Source organism: Scomber japonicus, chromosome 17, assembly GCF_027409825.1.
Source record: "Scomber japonicus isolate fScoJap1 chromosome 17, fScoJap1.pri, whole genome shotgun sequence".
Lineage (NCBI taxonomy): Eukaryota > Metazoa > Chordata > Actinopteri > Scombriformes > Scombridae > Scomber > Scomber japonicus.
In genome coordinates, this window is record NC_070594.1 from 315,805 (window position 1) to 343,304 (window position 27,500).

The 27,500-nt window shown below is 38.2% G+C and overlaps 4 protein-coding genes across 5 annotated transcripts in view; 2 read left to right on the forward strand and 2 right to left on the reverse strand.

The window, feature by feature from the left end:
• The window catches only part of LOC128377362 (transcription factor IIIB 90 kDa subunit-like), a 63,953-nt gene extending 50,788 nt beyond the window's left edge, over positions 1–13,165 (reverse strand). Inside the window, exon 1 of the mRNA XM_053337308.1 lies at positions 13,056–13,165. The gene's annotated coding sequence lies outside the window, so the exon portion shown is untranslated. The remainder of the gene's footprint in view (positions 1–13,055) is intronic.
• A 418-nt stretch (positions 13,166–13,583) lies between these two features.
• Positions 13,584–16,455, forward strand: xrcc3 (X-ray repair complementing defective repair in Chinese hamster cells 3). The gene is made up of 7 exons (XM_053337320.1): positions 13,584–13,649; positions 13,895–14,032; positions 14,104–14,304; positions 15,064–15,200; positions 15,496–15,708; positions 16,003–16,043; positions 16,141–16,455. Exons 1-7 carry the CDS (start codon positions 13,601–13,603, stop codon positions 16,358–16,360), a joined length of 999 nt encoding a protein of 332 aa, XP_053193295.1. The 5' UTR covers positions 13,584–13,600; the 3' UTR covers positions 16,361–16,455.
• Positions 16,456–16,758: 303 nt separating this feature from the next.
• On the forward strand, positions 16,759–23,753 carry LOC128377368 (protein Z-dependent protease inhibitor-like). Of its 2 annotated transcripts, none has more exons than XM_053337315.1 (6): positions 16,759–16,882; positions 17,791–18,090; positions 19,014–19,292; positions 19,629–19,902; positions 19,988–20,135; positions 22,950–23,753. In XM_053337315.1, the coding sequence occupies exons 2-6, from the start codon at positions 17,808–17,810 to the stop codon at positions 23,130–23,132; spliced, it is 1,167 nt and encodes a 388-aa protein (XP_053193290.1). In that variant the 5' UTR covers positions 16,759–16,882; positions 17,791–17,807; the 3' UTR covers positions 23,133–23,753. The 2 variants fall into 2 exon arrangements, with proteins under 2 accessions (XP_053193290.1, XP_053193289.1); XM_053337314.1 differs by having other exon boundaries at positions 16,772–16,882; positions 17,794–18,090.
• A 997-nt stretch (positions 23,754–24,750) lies between these two features.
• Positions 24,751–27,500, reverse strand: part of ppp4r4 (protein phosphatase 4, regulatory subunit 4) — a 19,785-nt gene continuing 17,035 nt past the window's right edge. Inside the window, exon 26 of the mRNA XM_053337303.1 lies at positions 24,751–24,995. Coding sequence (XP_053193278.1) covers positions 24,950–24,995 — 46 coding nt within the window. The 3' untranslated portion in view covers positions 24,751–24,949. The remainder of the gene's footprint in view (positions 24,996–27,500) is intronic.

Consider the following 27,500-nt stretch of genomic DNA (forward strand, 5'->3'; position numbering starts at 1 on the left):
TACTCTTTATATAAACACACTATACGTTACTCTATATATATAACACACTATACGTTACTCTTTATATATAAACACTATACGTTACTCTATATATATAAACACACTATACGTTACTCTATATATATAAACACTATACGTTACTCTATATATATAAACACTATACGTTACTCTATATATATAAACACTATACGTTACTCTATATATATAAACACACTATACGTTACTCTATATATATAAACACACTATACGTTACTCTATATATATAAACACTATACGTTACTCTATATATATAAACACACTATACGTTACTCTATATATATATAAACACTATACGTTACTCTATATATATAAACACTATACGTTACTCTATATATATAAACACTATACGTTACTCTATATATATAAACACTATACGTTACTCTATATATATAAACACTATACGTTACTCTATATATATAAACACACTATACGTTACTCTATATATATAAACACTATACGTTACTCTATATATATAAACACTATACGTTACTCTATATATAAACACTATACGTTACTCTATATATATAAACACTATACGTTACTCTATATATATAAACACTATACGTTACTCTATATATATAAACACTATACGTTACTCTATATATATAAACACACTATACGTTACTCTATATATATAAACACTATACGTTACTCTATATATATAAACACTATACGTTACTCTATATATATAAACACTATACGTTACTCTATATATATAAACACTATACGTTACTCTATATATATAAACACTATACGTTACTCTATATATATAAACACACTATACGTTACTCTATATATATAAACACTATACGTTACTCTATATATATAAACACTATACGTTACTCTATATATATAAACACTATACGTTACTCTATATATATAAACACACTATACGTTACTCTATATATATAAACACTATACGTTACTCTATATATATAAACACTATACGTTACTCTATATATATAAACACTATACGTTACTCTATATATATAAACACACTATACGTTACTCTATATATATAAACACTATACGTTACTCTATATATATAACACACTATACGTTACTCTATATATATAAACACTATACGTTACTCTATATATATAAACACTATACGTTACTCTATATATATAAACACTATACGTTACTCTATATATATAAACACACTATACGTTACTCTATATATATAAACACTATACGTTACTCTATATATATAAACACTATACGTTACTCTATATATATAAACACTATACGTTACTCTATATATATAAACACTATACGTTACTCTATATATATAACACACTATACGTTACTCTATATATATAAACACTATACGTTACTCTATATATATAAACACTATACGTTACTCTATATATATAAACACTATACGTTACTCTATATATATAAACACTATACGTTACTCTATATATATAAACACTATACGTTACTCTATATATATAAACACTATACGTTACTCTATATATATAAACACTATACGTTACTCTATATATATAAACACTATACGTTACTCTATATATATAAACACTATACGTTACTCTATATATATAAACACTATACGTTACTCTATATATATAAACACTATACGTTACTCTATATATATAAAACACTATACGTTACTCTATATATATAAACACTATACGTTACTCTATATATATAAACACTATACGTTACTCTATATATATAAACACACTATACGTTACTCTATATATATAAACACTATACGTTACTCTATATATATAAACACTATACGTTACTCTATATATATAAACACTATACGTTACTCTATATATATAACACACTATACGTTACTCTATATATATAAACACTATACGTTACTCTATATATATAAACACTATACGTTACTCTATATATAAACACTATACGTTACTCTATATATAAACACTATACGTTACTCTATATATATAAACACTATACGTTACTCTATATATATAAACACTATACGTTACTCTATATATATAAAACACTATACGTTACTCTATATATATAAACACTATACGTTACTCTATATATATAAACACTATACGTTACTCTATATATAAACACTATACGTTACTCTATATATATAAACACTATACGTTACTCTATATATATAAACACTATACGTTACTCTATATATAAACACTATACGTTACTCTATATATATAAACACTATACGTTACTCTATATATATAAACACTATACGTTACTCTATATATATAAACACTATACGTTACTCTATATATATAAACACTATACGTTACTCTATATATATAAACACACTATACGTTACTCTATATATATAAACACACTATACGTTACTCTATATATATAAACACTATACGTTACTCTATATATATAAACACACTATACGTTACTCTATATATATAAACACTATACGTTACTCTATATATATAAACACACTATACGTTACTCTATATATATAAACACTATACGTTACTCTATATATATAAACACTATACGTTACTCTATATATATAAACACTATACGTTACTCTATATATATAAACACTATACGTTACTCTATATATATAAACACTATACGTTACTCTATATATATAACACACTATACGTTACTCTATATATATAAACACTATACGTTACTCTATATATATAAACACTATACGTTACTCTATATATATAAACACTATACGTTACTCTATATATATAAACACACTATACGTTACTCTATATATAAACACACTATACGTTACTTATATATATAAACACACTATACGTTACTCTATATATATAAACACACTATACGTTACTCTATATATATAAACACTATACGTTACTCTATATATATAAACACTATACGTTACTCTATATATATAAACACTATACGTTACTCTATATATATAAACACTATACGTTACTCTATATATATAAACACACTATACGTTACTCTATATATATAAACACACTATACGTTACTCTATATATATAAACACTATACGTTACTCTATATATATAAACACACTATACGTTACTCTATATATATAAACACACTATACGTTACTCTATATATATAAACACACTATACGTTACTCTATATATATAAACACACTATACGTTACTCTATATATATAAACACTATACGTTACTCTATATATAAACACACTATACGTTACTCTATATATATAAACACTATACGTTACTCTATATATATAAACACACTATACGTTACTCTATATATATAAACACTATACGTTACTCTATATATATAACACACTATACGTTACTCTATATATATAACACTATACGTACTCTATATATATAAACACTATACGTTACTCTATATATAAAACACTATACGTTACTCTATATATATAAACACTATACGTTACTCTATATATATAAACACTATACGTTACTCTATATATAAACACACTATACGTTACTCTATATATATAACACACTATACGTTACTCTATATATAAACACACTATACGTTACTCTATATATATAAACACTATACGTTACTCTATATATATAAACACACTATACGTTACTCTATATATATAAACACTATACGTTACTCTATATATATAAACACTATACGTTACTCTATATATATAAACACACTATACGTTACTCTATATATATAACACACTATACGTTACTCTATATATATAAACACTATACGTTACTCTATATATATAAACACACTATACGTTACTCTATATATATAAACACTATACGTTACTCTATATATATAAACACTATACGTTACTCTATATATATAAACACACTATACGTTACTCTATATATATAAACACACTATACGTTACTCTATATATATAAACACTATACGTTACTCTATATATATAAACACACTATACGTTACTCTATATATATAAACACTATACGTTACTCTATATATATAAACACACTATACGTTACTCTATATATATAAACACTATACGTTACTCTATATATATAAACACTATACGTTACTCTATATATATAAACACTATACGTTACTCTATATATATAAACACTATACGTTACTCTATATATATAAACACTATACGTTACTCTATATATAAACACTATACGTTACTCTATATATATAAACACTATACGTTACTCTATATATATAAACACTATACGTTACTCTATATATATAAACACTATACGTTACTCTATATATAAACACTATACGTTACTCTATATATATAAACACTATACGTTACTCTATATATATAAACACTATACGTTACTCTATATATATAAACACACTATACGTTACTCTATATATATAAACACACTATACGTTACTCTATATATATAAACACACTATACGTTACTCTATATATATAACACACTATACGTTACTCTATATATATAAACACACTATACGTTACTCTATATATATAAACACACTATACGTTACTCTATATATATAAACACACTATACGTTACTCTATATATATAAACACTATACGTTACTCTATATATATAAACACACTATACGTTACTCTATATATAAACACACTATACGTTACTCTATATATATAAACACTATACGTTACTCTATATATAAACACACTATACGTTACTCTATATATATAAACACTATACGTTACTCTATATATATAAACACTATACGTTACTCTATATATATAAACACTATACGTTACTCTATATATATAAACACACTATACGTTACTCTATATATATAAACACTATACGTTACTCTATATATATAAACACTATACGTTACTCTATATATAAACACTATACGTTACTCTATATATATAAACACTATACGTTACTCTATATATATAAACACTATACGTTACTCTATATATATAAACACTATACGTTACTCTATATATATAAACACACTATACGTTACTCTATATATATAAACACTATACGTTACTCTATATATATAAACACTATACGTTACTCTATATATATAAACACACTATACGTTACTCTATATATATAAACACTATACGTTACTCTATATATAAACACACTATACGTTACTCTATATATAAAACACTATACGTTACTCTATATATATAAACACACTATACGTTACTCTATATATATAAACACTACGTTACTCTATATATATAAACACTATACGTTACTCTATATATAAACACACTATACGTTACTCTATATATATAAACACACTATACGTTACTCTATATATATAAACACTATACGTTACTCTATATATATAAACACTATACGTTACTCTATATATATAAACACTATACGTTACTCTATATATATAAACACTATACGTTACTCTATATATATAAACACACTATACGTTACTCTATATATATAAACACTATACGTTACTCTATATATATAACACACTATACGTTACTCTATATATATAAACACTATACGTTACTCTATATATATAAACACTATACGTTACTCTATATATATAAACACTATACGTTACTCTATATATATAAACACACTATACGTTACTCTATATATATAAACACACTATACGTTACTCTATATATATAAACACTATACGTTACTCTATATATATAAACACTATACGTTACTCTATATATATAAACACTATACGTTACTCTATATATATAAACACTATACGTTACTCTATATATATAAACACACTATACGTTACTCTATATATATAAACACTATACGTTACTCTATATATATAAACACTATACGTTACTCTATATATATAAACACTATACGTTACTCTATATATATAAACACTATACGTTACTCTATATATATAAACACTATACGTTACTCTATATATATAAACACTATACGTTACTCTATATATATAAACACTATACGTTACTCTATATATATAAACACACTATACGTTACTCTTTATATATAAACACTATACGTTACTCTATATATAAACACACTATACGTTACTCTATATATATAAACACTATACGTTACTCTATATATATAAACACACTATACGTTACTCTATATATATAAACACACTATACGTTACTCTATATATAAACACACTATACGTTACTCTATATATATAAACACACTATACGTTACTCTATATATATAAACACTATACGTTACTCTATATATATAAACACTATACGTTACTCTATATATAAACACACTATACGTTACTCTATATATATAAACACACTATACGTTACTCTATATATATAAACACTATACGTTACTCTATATATATAAAACACTATACGTTACTCTATATATATAAACACTATACGTTACTCTATATATATAAACACTATACGTTACTCTATATATATAAACACTATACGTTACTCTATATATATAAACACTATACGTTACTCTATATATATAAACACACTATACGTTACTCTATATATATAAACACTATACGTTACTCTATATATATAAACACTATACGTTACTCTATATATATAAACACTATACGTTACTCTATATATATAAACACACTATACGTTACTCTATATATATAAACACTATACGTTACTCTATATATATAAACACTATACGTTACTCTATATATATAAACACTATACGTTACTCTATATATATAAACACTATACGTTACTCTATATATATAAACACTATACGTTACTCTATATATATAAACACTATACGTTACTCTATATATATAAACACACTATACGTTACTCTATATATATAAACACTATACGTTACTCTATATATATAAACACTATACGTTACTCTATATATATATAAACACTATACGTTACTCTATATATATAAACACACTATACGTTACTCTATATATATAAACACTATACGTTACTCTATATATATAACACACTATACGTTACTCTATATATATAAACACTATACGTTACTCTATATATATAAACACACTATACGTTACTCTATATATATAAACACTATACGTTACTCTATATATATATAAACACTATACGTTACTCTATATATATAAACACACTATCGTTACTCTATATATATAAACACACTATACGTTACTCTATATATATAAACACTATACGTTACTCTATATATATAAACACACTATACGTTACTCTATATATATAAACACACTATACGTTACTCTATATATATAAACACTATACGTTACTCTATATATATAAACACTATACGTTACTCTATATATATAAACACACTATACGTTACTCTATATATATAAACACACTATACGTTACTCTATATATATAAACACTATACGTTACTCTATATATATAAACACTATACGTTACTCTATATATATAAACACACTATACGTTACTCTATATATATAAACACACTATACGTTACTCTATATATATAAACACACTATACGTTACTCTATATATATAAACACTATACGTTACTCTATATATATAAACACACTATACGTTACTCTATATATATAAACACACTATACGTTACTCTATATATATAAACACTATACGTTACTCTATATATATAAACACTATACGTTACTCTATATATATAAACACTATACGTTACTCTATATATATAAACACACTATACGTTACTCTATATATATAAACACACTATACGTTACTCTATATATATAAACACACTATACGTTACTCTATATATATAACACACTATACGTTACTCTATATATATAAACACACTATACGTTACTCTATATATATAAACACTATACGTTACTCTATATATATAAACACTATACGTTACTCTATATATATAAACACACTATACGTTACTCTATATATATAAACACTATACGTTACTCTATATATATAAACACTATACGTTACTCTATATATATAAACACTATACGTTACTCTATATATATAAACCACTATACGTTACTCTATATATATAAACACTATACGTTACTCTATATATATAAACACTATACGTTACTCTATATATATAAACACACTATACGTTACTCTATATATATAAACACACTATACGTTACTCTATATATATAAACACACTATACGTTACTCTATATATATAAACCACTATACGTTACTCTATATATATATAACACACTATACGTTACTCTATATATATAAACACTATACGTTACTCTATATATATAAACACTATACGTTACTCTATATATATATAAACACTATACGTTACTCTATATATATAAACACTATACGTTACTCTATATATATATAAACACTATACGTTACTCTATATATATAAACACACTATACGTTACTCTATATATATAAACACTATACGTTACTCTATATATATAAACACTATACGTTACTCTATATATATAAACACTATACGTTACTCTATATATATAAACACTATACGTTACTCTATATATATAAACACACTATACGTTACTCTATATATATAAACACTATACGTTACTCTATATATATAAACACACTATACGTTACTCTATATATATAAACACTATACGTTACTCTATATATATAAACACTATACGTTACTCTATATATATAAACACTATACGTTACTCTATATATATAAACACTATACGTTACTCTATATATATAAACACACTATACGTTACTCTATATATATAAACACTATACGTTACTCTATATATATAAACACTATACGTTACTCTATATATATAAACACTATACGTTACTCTATATATATAAACACTATACGTTACTCTATATATATAAACACTATACGTTACTCTATATATATAAACACACTATACGTTACTCTATATATATAAACACTATACGTTACTCTATATATATAAACACTATACGTTACTCTATATATATAAACACTATACGTTACTCTATATATATAAACACTATACGTTACTCTATATATATAAACACACTATACGTTACTCTATATATATAAACACTATACGTTACTCTATATATAAACACTATACGTTACTCTATATATATAAACACTATACGTTACTCTATATATATAAACACTATACGTTACTCTATATATATAAACACTATACGTTACTCTATATATATAAACACACTATACGTTACTCTATATATATAAACACACTATACGTTACTCTATATATAAACACACTATACGTTACTCTATATAAACACACTATACGTTACTCTATATATATAAACACTATACGTTACTCTATATATATAAACACTATACGTTACTCTATATATATAAACACTATACGTTACTCTATATATATAAACACTATACGTTACTCTATATATATAAACACTATGCGTTACTCTTAAATATAAACACTATACGTTACTCTATATATATAAACACTATACGTTACTCTATATATATAAACACTATACGTTACTCTATATATATAAACACACTATACGTTACTCTATATATATAAACACTATACGTTACTCTATATATATAAACACTATACGTTACTCTATATATATAAACACTATACGTTACTCTATATATATAAACACTATACGTTACTCTATATATATAACACACTATACGTTACTCTATATATATAAACACTATACGTTACTCTATATATATAAACACTATACGTTACTCTATATATATAAACACACTATACGTTACTCTATATATATAAACACTATAAGTTACTCTATATATATAAACACTATACGTTACTCTATATATATAAACACACTATACGTTACTCTATATATATAAACACTATACGTTACTCTATATATATAAACACTATACGTTACTCTATATATATAAACACTATACGTTACTCTATATATATAAACACACTATACGTTACTCTTTATATATAAACACTATACGTTACTCTATATATATAAACACTATACGTTACTCTATATATATAAACACACTATACGTTACTCTATATATATAAACACTATACGTTACTCTATATATATAAACACTATACGTTACTCTATATATATAAACACTATACGTTACTCTATATATATAAACACACTATACGTTACTCTTTATATATAAACACTATACGTTACTCTATATATATAAACACTATACGTTACTCTATATATATAAACACTATACGTTACTCTATATATATAAACACTATACGTTACTCTATATATATAAACACTATACGTTACTCTATATATAACACACTATACGTTACTCTATATATATAAACACACTATACGTTACTCTTTATATATAACACACTATACGTTACTCTTTATATATAAACACTATACGTTACTCTATATATATAAACACTATACGTTACTCTATATATATAAACACTATACGTTACTCTATATATATAAACACACTATACGTTACTCTATATATATAAACACTATACGTTACTCTATATATATAAACACACTATACGTTACTCTTTATATATAAACACACTATACGTTACTCTATATATATAAACACTATACGTTACTCTATATATATAAACACTATACGTTACTCTATATATATAAACACTATACGTTACTCTATATATATAAACACTATACGTTACTCTATATATATAAACACTATACGTTACTCTATATATATAAACACTATACGTTACTATATATATATAAACACACTATACGTTACTCTATATATATAAACACTATACGTTACTCTATATATATAAACACACTATACGTTACTCTATATATATAAACACTATACGTTACTCTATATATATAAACACACTATACGTTACTCTATATATATAAACACTATACGTTACTCTATATATATAAACACACTATACGTTACTCTATATATATAAACACTATACGTTACTCTATATATATAAACACACTATACGTTACTCTATATATATAAACACTATACGTTACTCTATATATATAAACACTATACGTTACTCTATATATATAAACACACTATACGTTACTCTTTATATATAAACACTATACGTTACTCTATATATATAAACACACTATACGTTACTCTATATATATAAACACTATACGTTACTCTATATATATAAACACTATACGTTACTCTATATATATAAACACTATACGTTACTCTATATATATAAACACACTATACGTTACTCTATATATATAAACACTATACGTTACTCTATATATATAAACACTATACGTTACTCTATATATATAAACACACTATACGTTACTCTATATATATAAACACACTATACGTTACTCTATATATATAAACACACTATACGTTACTCTATATATATAAACACTATACGTTACTCTATATATATAAACACTATACGTTACTCTATATATATAAACACTATACGTTACTCTATATATATAAACACTATACGTTACTCTATATATATAAACACTATACGTTACTCTATATATATAAACACTATACGTTACTCTATATATATAAACACTATATGTTACTCTATATATATAAACACTATACGTTACTCTATATATATAAACACTATACGTTACTCTATATATATAAACACTATACGTTACTCTATATATATAAACACTATACGTTACTCTTTATATATAAACACTATACGTTACTCTTTATATATAAACACTATACGTTACTCTATATATATAAACACTATACGTTACTCTATATATATAAACACTATACGTTACTCTATATATATAAACACTATACGTTACTCTATATATATAAACACTATACGTTACTCTATATATATAAACACTATACGTTACTCTATATATATAAACACTATACGTTACTCTATATATATAAACACTATACGTTACTCTATATATATAAACACTATACGTTACTCTATATATATAAACACTATACGTTACTCTATATATATAAACACTATACGTTACTCTATATATATAAACACACTATACGTTACTCTTTATATATAAACACACTATACGTTACTCTATATATATAAACACTATACGTTACTCTATATATATAAACACTATACGTTACTCTATATATATAAACACACTATACGTTACTCTATATATATAAACACTATACGTTACTCTATATATATAAACACACTATACGTTACTCTATATATATAAACACTATACGTTACTCTATATATATAAACACACTATACGTTACTCTATATATATAAACACACTATACGTTACTCTATATATATAAACACTATACGTTACTCTATATATATAAACACTATACGTTACTCTATATATATAAACACACTATACGTTACTCTATATATATAAACACTATACGTTACTCTATATATATAAACACTATACGTTACTCTATATATATAAACACACTATACGTTACTCTATATATATAAACACTATACGTTACTCTATATATATAAACACACTATACGTTACTCTATATATATAAACACTATACGTTACTCTATATATATAAACACACTATACGTTACTCTATATATATAAACACTATACGTTACTCTATATATATAAACACTATACGTTACTCTATATATATAAACACACTATACGTTACTCTATATATATAAACACACTATACGTTACTCTATATATAAACACACTATACGTTACTCTATATATATAAACACACTATACGTTACTCTATATATATAAACACTATACGTTACTCTATATATATAAACACACTATACGTTACTCTATATATATAAACACTATACGTTACTCTATATATAAACACTATACGTTACTCTATATATATAAACACTATACGTTACTCTATATATATAAACACTATACGTTACTCTATATATATAAACACACTATACGTTACTCTATATATATAAACACTATACGTTACTCTATATATATAAACACTATACGTTACTCTATATATATAAACACTATACGTTACTCTATATATATAAACACTATACGTTACTCTATATATATAAACACTTTACGTTACTCTTTATATATAAACTATTATTTATTAACTAACTCTTTATATATAAACTATTATTTATTAACTAACTCTTTATATATAAACTATTATTTATTAACTAACTCTTTATAACTGATCAGGTTCGGAGCTGTTCGGGTTTTATATGAAATAATTGATCAGGGTTACCGGATCACTAACCGTGAGTAGAAACCGGTGAGAGTCGGTCAGTCCGTCAGAAACACGTTAATCCATGTGGAGCTGAGTCCAGGCTGAGGATCGATACTCTGATTATTAGTAAAACACCGGAAACCGATCAGCTCGCTGCTGCTGATCAATGTTTGTTTCCCTTCTGGTGACGCGCCGAGATGACGTCATACAGCCGAGGGGGGGGTGTTAATGTCTAATATCATTATTAACATTATTATATACGTATTAATACTATTATATATGTATTATTACTATTATACATGTATTAATACTATTATGTATAATATTCATATTTATTTATATTTAAACTTCTGGAGTTTCCGTTCAGGCCCCGCCCCCTCTCCGGCGACGCTTGATGACGTGACGTGTAAAGGCGGGAAACTTTCGTGGCAGAAAGAAACAAACTGACGCTAAGTACAGCTGTTTCCGGTCCTTTCTGTCCCCGTAGTCCTGGTAGTTGCGGTGGTTCCGGTGGTCCCGGTGGTCCCGGTAGTCCCGGTGGCTCCGGTAGTCCCGGTAGTCCCGGTGGTCCCGGTATGGAGCAGCTGGAGCTGAGCAGCAGGATCAGAGCCGCCGTGAGGAGAGGTTAATATGACGTCACAGTGTTTAATATGATGGTTCAGCAGTTACTATGGTGTCCGGTTTCAGCAGTTACCATGGTGACCTGGTTCAGCAGTTACCATGGTGACCGGTTTCAGCAGTTACCATGGTGACCGGTTTCAGCGGTTGCCGTGGTGACCGGTTTCAGCGGTCGCCGTGGTGACCTGGTTCAGCCGTCGCCGTGGTAACCTGGTTCAGCGGTTACCATGGTGACGTGTCTCCTCCTACAGCTGGCCTGAGCTCCGTGGGGGACGTGCTGGGTTTCTCGGGCCGGGACCTGCAGAGACTCACCGGTCTTTCTCACTCTGATGTCGATCAGCTGATCCTCGCCGCCGCCGCTGCCGCCAGCCGGGGCCAACCAATCACAGGTCAGAGCAGACAGGGCTGCAGGTTACCTGGTGTGATGTCATAGTGTGTTAACCTGCGCATGTGTCCGCAGCTCTGGCCCTGACCCGCGGGTTCGAGTCCGGCCGCAGACTCAGCCTCGGCTGCCCAGTGCTGGACCGGCTGCTGGGGGGGGGGCTGCCTGTGGGGGGGGTCACTGAGCTGGCAGGGGAGAGCGGAGCCGGGAAGAGCCAGCTGGGCCTGCAGCTGTGCCTCTCAGTGCAGTACCCCCCCCACCACGGAGGCCTGGGCGCAGGTCAGTGAACGCACCACACAGACAGAAAGCAGGTCAGTGAATGTATCACACAGGCAGAGAGCAGGTCAGTGAACGCATCACACAGAGCAGGTCAGTGAACGCATCACACAGGCAGAGAGCAGGTCAGTGAATGTATCACACAGGCAGAGAGCAGGTCAGTGAACGCATCACACAGGCAGAGAGCAGGTCAGTGAATGTATCACACAGGCAGAGAGCAGGTCAGTGAACGCACCACACAGACAGAGAGCAGGTCAGTGAATGTATCACACAGACAGAGAGCAGGTCAGTGAACGCATCACAGACAGAGAGCAGGTCAGTGAACGCATCACACAGAGCAGGTCAGTGAACGCATCACAGACAGAGAGCAGGTCAGTGAACGCATCACAGACAGAGAGCAGGTCAGTGAACGCATCACACAGAGCAGGTCAGTGAACGCATCACACAGGCAGAGAGCAGGTCAGTGAACGCATCACACAGACAGAGAGCAGGTCAGTGAACGCATCACACAGAGCAGGTCAGTGAACGCATCACACAGGCAGAGAGCAGGTCAGTGAACGCATCACACAGACAGAGAGCAGGTCAGTTCCTGTCTGTCTCTGTACCTGTCTGTCTCTCTGTACCTGTCTGTCTCTGTGTTCCTGTCTGTCTCTCTGTTCCTGTCTGTCTCTCTGTTCCTGTCTGTCTCTCTGTACCTGTCTGTCTCTCTGTACCTGTCTATCCCAGTAACTGTCTGTCTCTCAGTAACTGTCTGTCTCTCAGGAGCGGTGTATATCTGCACAGAGGACAGGTTTCCCAGCAAGCGTCTCCAGCAGCTGATTGGCCTGCAGCGTCTTCCCGCTGACATCACCTGTCTCACCTTCACTGACCACATATACATAGAACACACTGCAGACCTGGTGAGACCTGTCTCTCTCTCTCTCTGACCTGTCTGTCTCTCTCTGACCTGTCTCTCTCTGTCTCTCTCCGACCTGTCTGTCTCTCTCTCTGACCTGTCTGTCTCTCTCTGACCTGTCTGTCCCAGGCGTCCCTGCAGACCTGTCTGTCTCTCACCTGTCTGTCTCTCTCTCTCTCCGACCTGTCTGTCTCTCTGTCTGTCTCTCTCTGACCTGTCTGTCTCTCTGTGTGTCCCAGGCGTCCCTGCAGACCTGTCTCTCTCTCTCTCTGACCTGTCTGTCTCTCTGTGTGTCCCAGGCGTCCCTGCAGACCTGTCTGTCTCTCCGGGTCCCGGTCCTGCTAGCTCGTGGTCTGGTCCGTCTCGTCGTCGTGGACTCGGTGGCGTCTTTGTTCAGGTCGGAGTTCCAGGCTTCTGATTGGCTGGAGAGGACGAGACAGCTGCTGAGCTTCTCTTCCTGTTTGCATCACCTGAGCCACGAGTTCAACACACCTGTCCTCTGCATCAACCAGGTAACCACAGCAACCACCACGGCAACCACCACGGTAACCACCACGGTAACCACCACGGTAACCACCGCTCTACAGGGGCCTCAGTACTCCGTCTCTGCTGGACTGATGGAGACAAGTGTGTGTGTGTGTGTGTGTGTGTGTGTGTGTGTGTGTGTGTTAATGTGTGTATTAATGTGTGTATTAATGTATGTGTGTGTGTGTGTGTGTGTGTGTGTGTGTTAATGTGTGTATTAATGTGTGTATTAATGTATGTGTGTGTGTGTATTAATGTGTGTATTAATGTGTGTATTGCAGGTGACAGGTGTCTTCAGCAGCTCCTCTGTGGACTCTTTGGGGTAAGGGGGGGGTGTGTAAGGGTGGGGGGGGGGGGGGTCAGTGTGTATGAACAAAGTTAAAAGTGTGTGTGTGTGTGTGTGTGTGTGTGTGTCTCAGGCCTCTGTCCTCCAGCGTGTCTCCGGCTCTCGGCTTGGCCTGGGCCAATCAGGTGCTGGTACGGCTGATGATGCGTCGCCTTCAGGGCACGGTTGCCCGCGGCGACGAGCGCAGCGCCCTCCGCAGGCTGGAGGTGGTGTTTGCTCCTCACCTGGCCCAAGATGGCCGAAACGCTGCCGTGTGGACGGAGGGCGTCCGCGGCCTCGAGGACGCCACATAAACACAGCTGCTGCATGAGACTGATGATGTCACTGATGACCTCACTGATGACCTCACCGATGAAGTGACAGCGTGTGTCACATGACCTGAGCTCCTGTCAAACTTACAGTAACAGTTTTGTCCAATCAGAAGACACGCTCACAGGTTGCTATGGAGACTGATTGATTATTGTTTTATTTCATCAGTTTGTTCAATAAAGTTTAAAATCTTTATTTAAAAGAGTTTTTCATATCATGCATGTGAACAAATAAACATGTGAACAGTTAAACACGTGAACAGTTCAATCAATCAATCAATCTTTATTTGTTTTTCCACTTCCGGTCAAGTGGGTTGGGTGACATTTTATTTTGAAAGGACGGGAAACTGGCGCGTAGTTTCCGGTAAAGGGCTCGAGCCTGACGGTGATGCTCAGCGCCTGCAGTTTGAGGGGAGAGGCGAGTTGAATCTGATGTGACTCTAACCACTACCGAAGAAGAAGCATTTAATCTGAGACACCACTGAAGAAGAAGAAGAAGAATCACAGGTGCGTTTGTCTGTTACTGCGTCATCATATCAGATCATTACGTCATCGTTACGTATCTTTACTAAAACAGCTGATCAGACGGTGATATTGATCCGATGATGATTTATAAACGTAAAAACCTTCAAACAAAGAAGAATGAGAGGTAAACAAACCGTGTGACGTCATCCGACATTCGGGGCGTGGCCAACTCAGGATGACGTCATTGGTGTGTTCTAGTAGGTTCATGAGGTTCTATGAGCTGGGTTCTATAAGTTCTTTCAGATATGATGGAGCCTGATCATTAAGAGCTTTGACAGTGAGGAGAATGATTTGACAGGAAGTGGGTCAGTGAAGGTAAATGCAGTAACAGGAAGTGGGTCAGTGAAGGTAACTGCAGTAACAGGAAGTGGGTCAGTGAAGGTAGATGCAGTAACAGGAAGTGGGTCAGTGAAGGTAGATGCAGTAACAGGAAGTGGGTCAGTGAAGGTAGATGCAGTAACAGGAAGTGGGTCAGTGAAGGTAGATGCAGTAACAGGAAGTGGGTCAGTGAAGGTAAATGCAGTAACAGGAAGTGGTCAGTGAAGGTAGATGCAGTAACAGGAAGTGGGTCAGTGAAGGTAAATGCAGTAACAGGAAGTGGGTCAGTGAAGGTAAATGCAGTAACAGGAAGTGGTCAGTGAAGGTAGATGCAGTAACAGGAAGTGGGTCAGTGAAGGTAAATGCAGTAACAGGAAGTGGTCAGTGAAGGTAGATGCAGTAACAGGAAGTGGGTCAGTGAAGGTAAATGCAGTAACAGGAAGTGGTCAGTGAAGGTAGATGCAGTAACAGGAAGTGGGTAGTAGTAGTTTATATAATTAATATAATAATATATAATTATAATAATCCAGTAAATGTGTTCTGGTCTAACTCGTTGGTTCCTTGCGGTCCAGCAGGGGGCATTAGGACCATGATTCTGAGCGTCAGCCTGTGTGTGGGGGTTCTGGTCCTGGTCAGTCCGGCTTCCTGTCAGACCGCCTCGGGCCCGGTTCAAGACCTGGTCCAGAGGAACGTGGACTTCGGGGCCCGGCTGTACCGAGCCGTCGCCGCCCGCTCCGACGGCAACGTGCTGCTGGCTCCGCTCACGCTGTCCTCCGCTCTGAGCGCGCTCAGTGGAGCCGCCACCGGGTCCACGGCCCAGCAGCTGCTGGAGGGCCTGAACCTGAACGGACTGGACCCCCAGACCGTCCCAGGTGGGTCAGGGGTTGGATGTGGCAGATCTGCCCCGTGAACTGTTAGTGGAGTAAACTTTATAAATCTCTTCACACAGAAACAAGGTTTATAACGTGATTCTAAACAGAGTGACGTTGTTACTGTGATGAAGAGGAAGTTAAATATTGATCCATGTAGATGAGACATCTGGAATATAAAGCACATTTACATGTTACTGATTCTAATTAGTTTTTATATTCAGTGATTTATATCAAATCAAAGTCTGCAAATCAAAATAAGACATTTATTTTCTTTTAGTAGTGAAATGATTGACTCCATGACAGGAAGTGATAGACCCTCCTTTTATTGTATATAATAACATTTCATGGCTAAAAAAGAGTTATTTGCAAATGGCAGAGCGTGTTGACAAAAGAGACAGGAAGTACACATGCAGGAAAGACTGATGAGCAGAGGGAAGGTCTGAAAGATCAATCAATTTATCAAGAAAATAAAAAATGAAAGCCAGAAATGTCCTTAGTGAGGCACTAAGAGCTACTTCCTGTCTGTGGGAAACCTACACTATGAGAAGTTAGCTAACCCTAACCCTTCTGAGAGCTACTTCCTGTCTGTGAGAAACCTACACTGTGAGAAGTTAGCTAACCCTAACCCTTCTGAGAGCTACTTCCTGTCTGTGGGAAACCTACACTGTGAGAAGTTAGCTAACCCTAACCCTTCTGAGAGCTACTTCCTGTCTGTGAGAAACCTACACTGTGAGAAGTTAGCTAACCCTAACCCTTCTGAGAGCTACTTCCTGTCTGTGGGAAACCTACACTGTGAGAAGTTAGCTAACCCTAACCCTTCTGAGAGCTACTTCCCACATCTCTACCAGGGGTCACATCTCTACCAGGGGTCAGGGGTCACACCTCTACCAGGGGTCAGGGGTCACATGTCCGTTTCTTGTCAGAACTGTTTCAGAGTCAGCGGGGTCTGGTCCGAGTCCTGGACCTGAAGCAGGGCGTGGGAGTCTTCCCTGCGCAGACCTTCCAGGTGTCGTCGGCCTACACAGACTTGGTCCAGAAGCTGGGGGGGGTGGTCCAGACCCTGAACTACGACCCCCCGCAGGATGCTGCTGACACCATCAACCGCTGGGCCCAGCTCGAGACCGCAGACCAGGTCCAGGACCTGGTGACTAACCTGGACCCCCAGACCCAGCTGCTCCTCGGCACCGCCGCCGCCTACCAGAGTATGTAGGGGGGTTTACCTGTGAGGTGGGGAGGGGGGGGGGGGTCTAACCTGTCATTGCTATGGTAACCTGTCGGGGGCGGGCGGGTCTAACCTGTTGTTGCTATGGTAACCTGTGTGGGGAGGTCTAACCTGTCGTTGCTATGGTAACCTGTGTGGGGGCTCTAACCTGTCGTTGCTATGGTAACCTGTGGGAGGGGTCTAACCTGTCGTTACTATGGTAACCTGTCGGGGGCGGGGGGGTCTAACCTGTCGTTGCTATGGTAACCTGTGGGGGGGGGGTCAAAGCTGTCGTTGCTATGGTAACCTGTGGGGGGGGGTCTCCTGTGTGTTGCAGCACGGTTCCAGCCGGCCTTTAACGCGAGCGTCACTCTGGACGAGCGTTTCTTCGCGGATAAGTATCACGTGGTCGTGGCTCCGATGATGATGCGGACCGATAAGTACTTCCTGGCGTACGACCGCTCACTGAAGGTCGGCGTGCTGAAGCTGCCGATGGCGGACGGGACGGCCATGTTGGTGGTACTGCCCGACGAGGACGTGGACGTCACCGCCGTGGAAGAGGACTTGACGGGCGAGAAGATCCGGAGCTGGATCCGACAGCTGAAGAAGACGTGAGACTCTTCTTCTGTTGTTTAAGACTTTATTAAACGTCCCGTCTGAGCGAGCTCACAGCTTCCTGTTTTTTTTGCTCAACAGGAAGCTGGAGGTGCAGATGCCGCGCTTCCGGTTGGAGAGCTCGTACTCTCTGAGCGACGTCCTGCAGACGCTGGGGATCACGCAGGCGTTCCAGGACACTGCCGACCTGAGCGGCATGGGCGCAGCTAAAAGTCCCACGCTGACGCAGGTGAGTGAACGGGGTCCTGGGAAAATTATGAAATTAGAAAAACTGTTTTCCAGGCCTGGAAATGGTTTGAAATGAGTGATGGCCCGATGTCAAAGATAACGGATATGTGCGCGCAGGTGGTCGAGTGGTTAGAGCCACATACGCAGCCGACCCCGGTTTGAACCCCGGCCCGAGGTCCTTTGCTGCATGTCACACCCCCCCCCCTCTCCCATGTTTCCTGCAAATCTCGCTCCAAGGTTTTCTGAAAAGTTGACAGCTCTGGCTTTGATGTTCAACAAAGCCAACTGAAGCAGTTGCACCTGACTGTCCAGATTTTGGATGGGGGCAGAAGGGGGGCAGGTAAAAACCCAATACTTTGCCCTATAGTCGGTATGTGGACCGAACTTTGTTAAACTACTCAAATTAAGTCATGGCAATGGGGTGAAATATTATTTATTCATTTTTGAAAATTCAATGGTAAAAATGTGTGGAAGACGTTTCTTTATACTCTGAAATCGCTGAAAGATGTTTCAGTAAAAATAAAACGGTGTGGAGATACTCGGAGTCTGCGGCTGAGTGCAGCAGGAGTTCTCCTGCAGAACCAGAGGGTTGCCTCCTCGTGACTTGGTGGTTTTGGGAGGAAGACTCTGACTGGTGTCTGTGTGTCTGCAGCCATCAGCAGCTCAGAGTACCCGGCCTTCTTGGACTCTCTGGGCCCTGGAGGGGCCGCGGCCCGCTGAGTCCATAGTTCTGCTGGGGGACGATGGAGAAACCTGGAGGGGGACGATTGGGAAGAACGGCCCCATCTGAACCTGAGTGGTGTATTGTTACTGGACTTGTGAGCTAGCCATGGATCATAACAAACACCATGATCCAGCATCAGGAGAGTCAGAACCTGCTACCAGAACACCTGAGGACAAACTAACCACTTTGTAGTCATCAGACCTGCGGCCATATATCTCAGACACTCTGGTGAAGAGAGCAGCAGAGCTGTCAGCTGATCACCACCTGGTGCTGAGGTGGATCAGGTGGGGGGCGAGCTACCGAACAGACCTGGGAAACCTAAACCAGTAGTGAGGTTGAACTGGGAACTGGTGGACAGCAGCGGTGAAGGAGCCTTTAGGACCTGGCTGGCTCACGGGAATCCTGAAGCCGCAGCTCGGGTGTGGGAGGAGTTCAGGGAGACCATGGAGACTATGGAGAAGGACTTTCAGTCGGCCTCAAAGAACTTCTGACAAACCGTCAGGAGACTCAGGAAAGGGAAGCAGGGCTCAGCCGGGGGGGGGGGGGTACTGAACTCGACTGGAGATATTGTCGGGTGGTGGAAGGAATACCTTGAGGAACTCCTAAACCCGACCAACGTGTTCTGAGCTGGATGATCCCTGTCAGAGGTCTCTGAGGTAGTTAAACAGCTCCTCAGTGGCGGGCGGGGGAGGGGGGGGCCTCTTATATGTGTCATGGAGGTCAGGGACAATGGGATGGTGGTCCCCATTTTAATAAAAGGATGACCGGAGGCTCCAACTATCAGGATCACAGTACTCAGCCTCCAGGAAAAGCGGCTGATTGTTGAACCTGATTCAGGAGGAGCGATGTGGATTCTGGCCGTGGAACAGTGGACCAGCTCTTCACCCTGCAGATATTGGAGGGGTCATGGGAGTTCGCACATCCAGCCTTACATGTGCTTTGTGGACTTGGAGAAGGCTTAGGACTGTGCGAGCCATTGGGTCCCTATACAACCTCTGTGAGAGCTGTGTTCACATCCTCTGCAGTAAGTCAGACCTGGTCTCAGTGGGTGTTGGGCTCCATCAGGGCTGTCCCTGGTCTCTGATCCTGTTTGTGATCTTCATGGACAGAGTCTCAAGGTGCAGCCAGGGGGAGGAGAGAGTCCAGTTTGGGGACCTCAGAATCACCTCTCTGCTGTTTACGGTTGATGTTGTTCTGCTGGACTCTACAGATGAAGTCCTCAAACAGGCTCTGGGATGGTCTGCAGCTGAATGTGAAGCGGTCGGGATGAGAGTCAGCACCTCCACATCTGAGACCATGGTACTCTGCTGGAAAGGGGTGGCTTGCTGCCCGAAGCAGAGGAGTTTAAGTATCTGGGGGTCTTGTTCATAGTGAGGGTCAGATGGAGCGTGAGGTTGACAGGTGGATGGGTGCAGCATCAGGTGGATGGGTGCAGCATCAGGTGGATGGGTGCAGCATCAGGTGGATGGGTGCAGCATCAGGTGGATGGGTGCAGCATCAGCAGTGATGACCGTCCTGAGCCTGAAGGTGCCGGTCTCAGTTCAGCAGTCAGTCTACGTCCCAACCCTCACCTCTGCTCACCAGCTTTGGGTAGTGACCCGAACAATGAGATTCTGGATCCAAGCAGAGAGAGTCTGGGCTCAGCCTTAGAGATCGGGTCAGGAGTTCAGACATCCGGGGGAGGCTAGGAGTAGAGCCGCTGCTCCTTCACATGGAAAGGAGCCAGCTGAGGTGGTTTGGGCTCCTGGTCAGGATCCTCCTGGACGCCCCTCTTTAGAGGAGTTCCAGGTCAAGCTGGGAGGAGACCCGGAGCACACTGGAGGGATTACATGTCTCTGCTGGTCTGGGAACAGCTTGGATCCTCCAGGAGGAGCTGATGAGCAGAGCTAGAGAGAAGGTCTGGGTTTCACTGATCAGTCTGATGCCACCGAGACATGTCTATTAGTGACTGGTATAGAGACTTGTTAGTAAACATCTTTTAATTTGAGGTAAAAACTGAAAAACATTTTTAAAAATGATGTTTTATTTATTTAGGTCTTGTCTGGTAAGATCGATCGTACCAATATGATCAATACTCTGATCTGTCTGCAGGTGGTCCAGAAATCCGTCGTCTCTGTGGACGAGAGTGGCGGCGCCTCAGACGACCGAGTCAGCACCTTCTCGTCTCTTCCTCCTCGACTCACCATCAACAGACCCTTCCTCTTCATCGTCTACGAGCCGGCCAGCGGCAGTGTGCTGCTGATGGGCCGCGTGGTCGACCCCACCAAGAAATAATCACCTGTACCTGTCAAGCCCCCCCAACCCCCCAACCCCCCACCCCCATACTCACTGTTACCTGCTAACATTTACCTGCTAACTGGCTCTCCGGCCACTCTAAGGTCAAAGACTTTACTCACAGTACAGTGTGACATTTATCATGTAGTACTATCAGTATCAGTAGTAGTACTATCAGTATCAGTAGTAGTACTATCAGTATCAGTAGTAGTACTATCAGTATCAGTAGTAGTACTATCAGTATCAGTAGTAGTATTATCAGTATCAGTAGTAGTACTATCAGTAGTAGTACTAATAGTCTCTAATGTTGTAATAACGCTGAGTGGTCACTAATGTAACTCTGGTTCTATGAGTTCTCTGTTAAGACTGATGACATCATATTGTATCTGTATGTAACCTGTGTGCAGTAGTGGTCTTCACATGGTGGTCTTCACATGGTGGTCTTCACATGGTGGTCTTCACATGGTGGTCTTCACATCGTGGTCCTCACATCGTGGTCTTCACATCGTGGTCTTCACATCGTGGTCTTCACATTGTGGTCTTCACATCGTGGTCTTCACATCGTGGTCTTCACATCGTGGTCTTTATAGGTCTAAAATATTGGATCTGTCCTGAAACTGAGTCAAAGAAATTAAAATACATTTATAGCATTTATAACTTATAGCTGAAAGGCTAACTATATATATATATATATATTAGTGTGCGTGTGTGTGTGTGTGTGTGTGTGTGTGTGTGTGTGTGCGTGCGTGCGTGTGTGTGTGTGTGTCCATATGAACTAAATTCTAAAACCTAAAGTTCTCCTTTCGGCTTTCTCATCAGAACTGTTTTTACTTCCTTTAAATTGATCCTCTCATCATCATGACCACATGATCACATGATCACATGATCACATGATCACATGATCACATGACCACATGATCACATGATCACATGACCACATGATCACATGATCACATGATCACATGACCACATGACCACATCTGATCCACTTGGACACACGGACCCACGTCTGTAAAAAGAGACCCGATCAGACTAGTAGAATCTGGACCTGGTTCTGGTCCTGGGTTGGAACCAACCTGGTTCTGGTCCTGGGTTGGAACCAACCTGGTTCTGGTCCTGGGTTGGAACCAAGTGGACCCGTGACTGAAAGCTTCCTTCCTGCATCATGTGACCTCTGCTGTTGGAATGTTCATGATGTCATCAGACCACATGATGACCTCATCGTTATCAGATGTATGATGACCTCATCGTTATCAGATGTATGATGACCTCATCGTTATCAGATGTATGATGACCTCATCGTTATCAGATGTTTGATGACATCATCGTTATCAGATGTATGATGACCTCATCGTTATCAGATGTATGATGACCTCATCGTTATCAGATGTTTGATGACATCATCGTTATCAGATGTATGATGACCTCATCGTTATCAGATGTATGATGACCTCATCGTTATCAGATGTTTGATGACCTCATCGTTATCAGATGTATGATGACCTCATCGTTATCAGATGTATGATGACCTCATCGTTATCAGATGTTTGACTGAATGTAAAATAAATAAACTTAATGTCTAAAACCAAAAGACACTTTTATATAAAACCAGCCAATCAGGCGTCAGCAGGTGAAACACTAGCCAATAAGAACACAGGACAGGTTGTATGTGGAGTTTACTGAACCAATCAGATGACAGCATTACATCATCAGAAGACACAGTGCTCAGTAAGGCAGAGATGGACTTCCTGTTGCATTGTGGGTCCTGGCTGCTGATTGGCTGATGCCCAGGTGGAGGTATGATGACGTCATCACCGTCACTCTCGTCCAGACTGCACGCTGAAAGAGTTCGACTTCCTGTTTCTGTCAAAATAAAAGAAAACAAGTTTACGACCAAAGACCAGATATGGGTTTAGACCAGGACCTGGGATGGGCCAGCTGCTGATCCTGGTCTAAACCAGGACCTGGGATGGGCCAGCTGCTGATCCTGGTCTAAACCAAAATGATGTTCATGTAAAATAAAAGCGGGACTAGACCAGGATCAGGTTTAATAGTGGGAGCTGTTAAGCTGCTAAAATGATCCCAGGGTCACCTGAGACCAGGGTCCGATGGTGGGGGAGGATGCCGGTCAGACCTGGCAGACCCAAACGTATTGTGAGGGTCTGCTGGGAACGTCTGGCAGAGTCTCCTGTCAGAGAGAGTTTCAACTCCCACCTCCGGGAGAGCTTCAACCATGTACCGGGGGAGGCGGGGGACGTTGAGTCCGAGTGGGCCATGTTCCGTGCTTCCATTGTTGAGGCGGCTGACCGGAGCTGTGGCCGCAAGGTGGTCGGTGCCTGTCGGGGCGGCAATCCCCGAACCTGCTGGTGGACACCGGCGGTGAGGGATGCCGTCAAGCTGAAGAAGGAGTCCTATAGGACCTTATTGGCCTGTAGGACTCCGGAGGCAGCAGACAGGTACCGGCAGGCCAAGCGGAGCGCAGCTCGGGCGGTCGCTGAGGCAAAAACCCGGACATGGGAGGAGTTCGGCGAGGCCATGGAAAAAGACTTCCGGACGGCTTCCAGGCCGTGGAACTGTGGACCAGTCTACTGCAGGATCCTTGAGGGTGCATGGGGCCCAACCAGTCCACATGTGTTTTGTGGACTTGGAGAAGGCATTCGACCGTGTCCCTCGGGGAGTCCTGTGGGGGGTTCTCCGGGAATACGGGGTACCGGACCCCCTGATAAGGGCCATCCGTTCCCTGTATGACCGGTGTCAGAGCTTGGTCCACATTGCCGGTAATAAGTCGGACTTGTTTCCAGTGAGGGTTGGACTCCACCAGGGGGGATGAGATCCGGCCCCAAGTGGAGGAGTTCAAGTACCTCGGGGTCTTGTTCACAGTGAGGGAAGGATGGAGCGTGAGATCGACAGGCGGATCGGTGCGGCGTCTGCAGTAATGTGGACTCTGCACAGATCCGTCGTGGTGAAGAGAGAGCTGAGCCGAAAGGTTCCTACCCTCACCTCTGGTCATGAGCTTTGGGTTCCTACCCTCACCTCTGGTCATGAGCTTTGGGTTCCTACCCTCACCTCTGGTCATGAGCTTTGGGTTCCTACCCTCACCTCTGGTCATGAGCTTTGGGTCGTGAACCAAAGAACAAGATGGCGGGTACAAGCGGCTGAAATGAGCTTCCTCCGTAGGCTGGCTGGGCTCTCCCTTAGAGATAGGGTGAGAAGCTCAGTTATCCGGGAGGAGCTCGGAGTAGACCCGCTGCTCCTCCGCGTTGAGAGGAGCCAGATGAGGAGGCTCGGGCATCTAGTCAGGATGCCTCCCGGACGCCTCCCTGGTGAGGTGTTCAGGGCCCGTCCCACCGGTAGGAGACCCAGGACACGCTGGAGAGACTATGTCTCTCGGCTGGCCTGGGAACGCCTCGGGATCCCCCGGGAAGAGCTGGACGAAGTGGCTGGGGAGAGGGAAGTCTGGGCTTCCTGCTTAGGCTGCTGCCCCCGAGACCCGACCAGGATAAGAGGAAGAAGATGGATGGATGGAGGTCTCAGGGTCTCAGGGTCTCAGGGTTTCAGGGTTTTAGGGTTTCTCTCTGTTCAGAGTCAAAATCAATAAAAGAAGTTTAACCAAACATCTCGGATGCTGTGAGGGACAGTACGCCCCTGTTCAGTTTATCCCATCACCATATTTAATGGGGACGGGTCTGGAGGGGAGGGGTCTAGAGGGGGAACGGGTCTGGAGGGGAGGGGTCTAGAGGGGGAACGGGTCTGGAGGGGAGGGGTCTAGAGGGGGGATGGGTCTGGAGGGGAGGGGTCTAGAGGGGGGATGGGTCTGGATGTGTGGATGGGTCTGGATGGGTCTGGATGTGAGGAACCTCTTGGTCTCGAGGCCTGCTGTGAGGAACCTCTTGGTCTCGAGGCCTGCTGTGAGGAACCTCTTGGTCTCGAGGCCTGCTGTGAGGAACCTCTTGGTCTCGAGGCCTCCTGTGAGGAACCTCTTGGTCTTGAGGCCTCCTGTGAGGAACCTCTTGGTCTTGAGGCCTCCTGTGAGGAACCTCTTGGTCTCGAGGCCTGCTGTGAGGAACCTCTTGGTCTCGAGGCCTCCTGTGAGGAACCTCTTGGTCTCGAGGCCTCCTGTGAGGAACCTCTTGGTCTTGAGGCCTCCTGTGAGGAACCTCTTGGTCTCGAGGCCTCCTGTGAGGAACCTCTTGGTCTCAAGGCCTCCTGTGAGGAACCTCTTGGTCTTGAGGCCTCCTGTGAGGAACCTCTTGGTCTCGAGGCCTGCTGTGAGGAACCTCTTGGTCTCGAGGCCTGCTGTGAGGAACCTCTTCGTCTGGAGGCCTCCTGTGAGGAACCTCTTGGTCTCGAGGCCTCCTGTGAGGAACC

What these genes read in the sequence shown, in the direction of transcription:
- LOC128377368 (XM_053337315.1), top strand. Translation starts at nt 17,808, where the DNA reads ATGATTCTGAGCGTCAGCCTGTGTGTGGGGGTTCTGGTCCTGGTCAGT. An exon ending in GGACCCCCAGACCGTCCCAG is followed by an intron (nt 18,091 to 19,013) that starts GTGGGTCAGGGG and finishes GTTTCTTGTCAG; the next exon opens with AACTGTTTCAGAGTCAGCGG. An exon ending in CACCGCCGCCGCCTACCAGA is followed by an intron (nt 19,293 to 19,628) that starts GTATGTAGGGGG and finishes TGTGTGTTGCAG; the next exon opens with CACGGTTCCAGCCGGCCTTT.
- xrcc3 (XM_053337320.1), top strand. Translation starts at nt 13,601, where the DNA reads ATGGAGCAGCTGGAGCTGAGCAGCAGGATCAGAGCCGCCGTGAGGAGA. An exon ending in TAGAACACACTGCAGACCTG is followed by an intron (nt 15,201 to 15,495) that starts GTGAGACCTGTC and finishes TGTGTGTCCCAG; the next exon opens with GCGTCCCTGCAGACCTGTCT. An exon ending in TCCTCTGTGGACTCTTTGGG is followed by an intron (nt 16,044 to 16,140) that starts GTAAGGGGGGGG and finishes TGTGTGTCTCAG; the next exon opens with GCCTCTGTCCTCCAGCGTGT.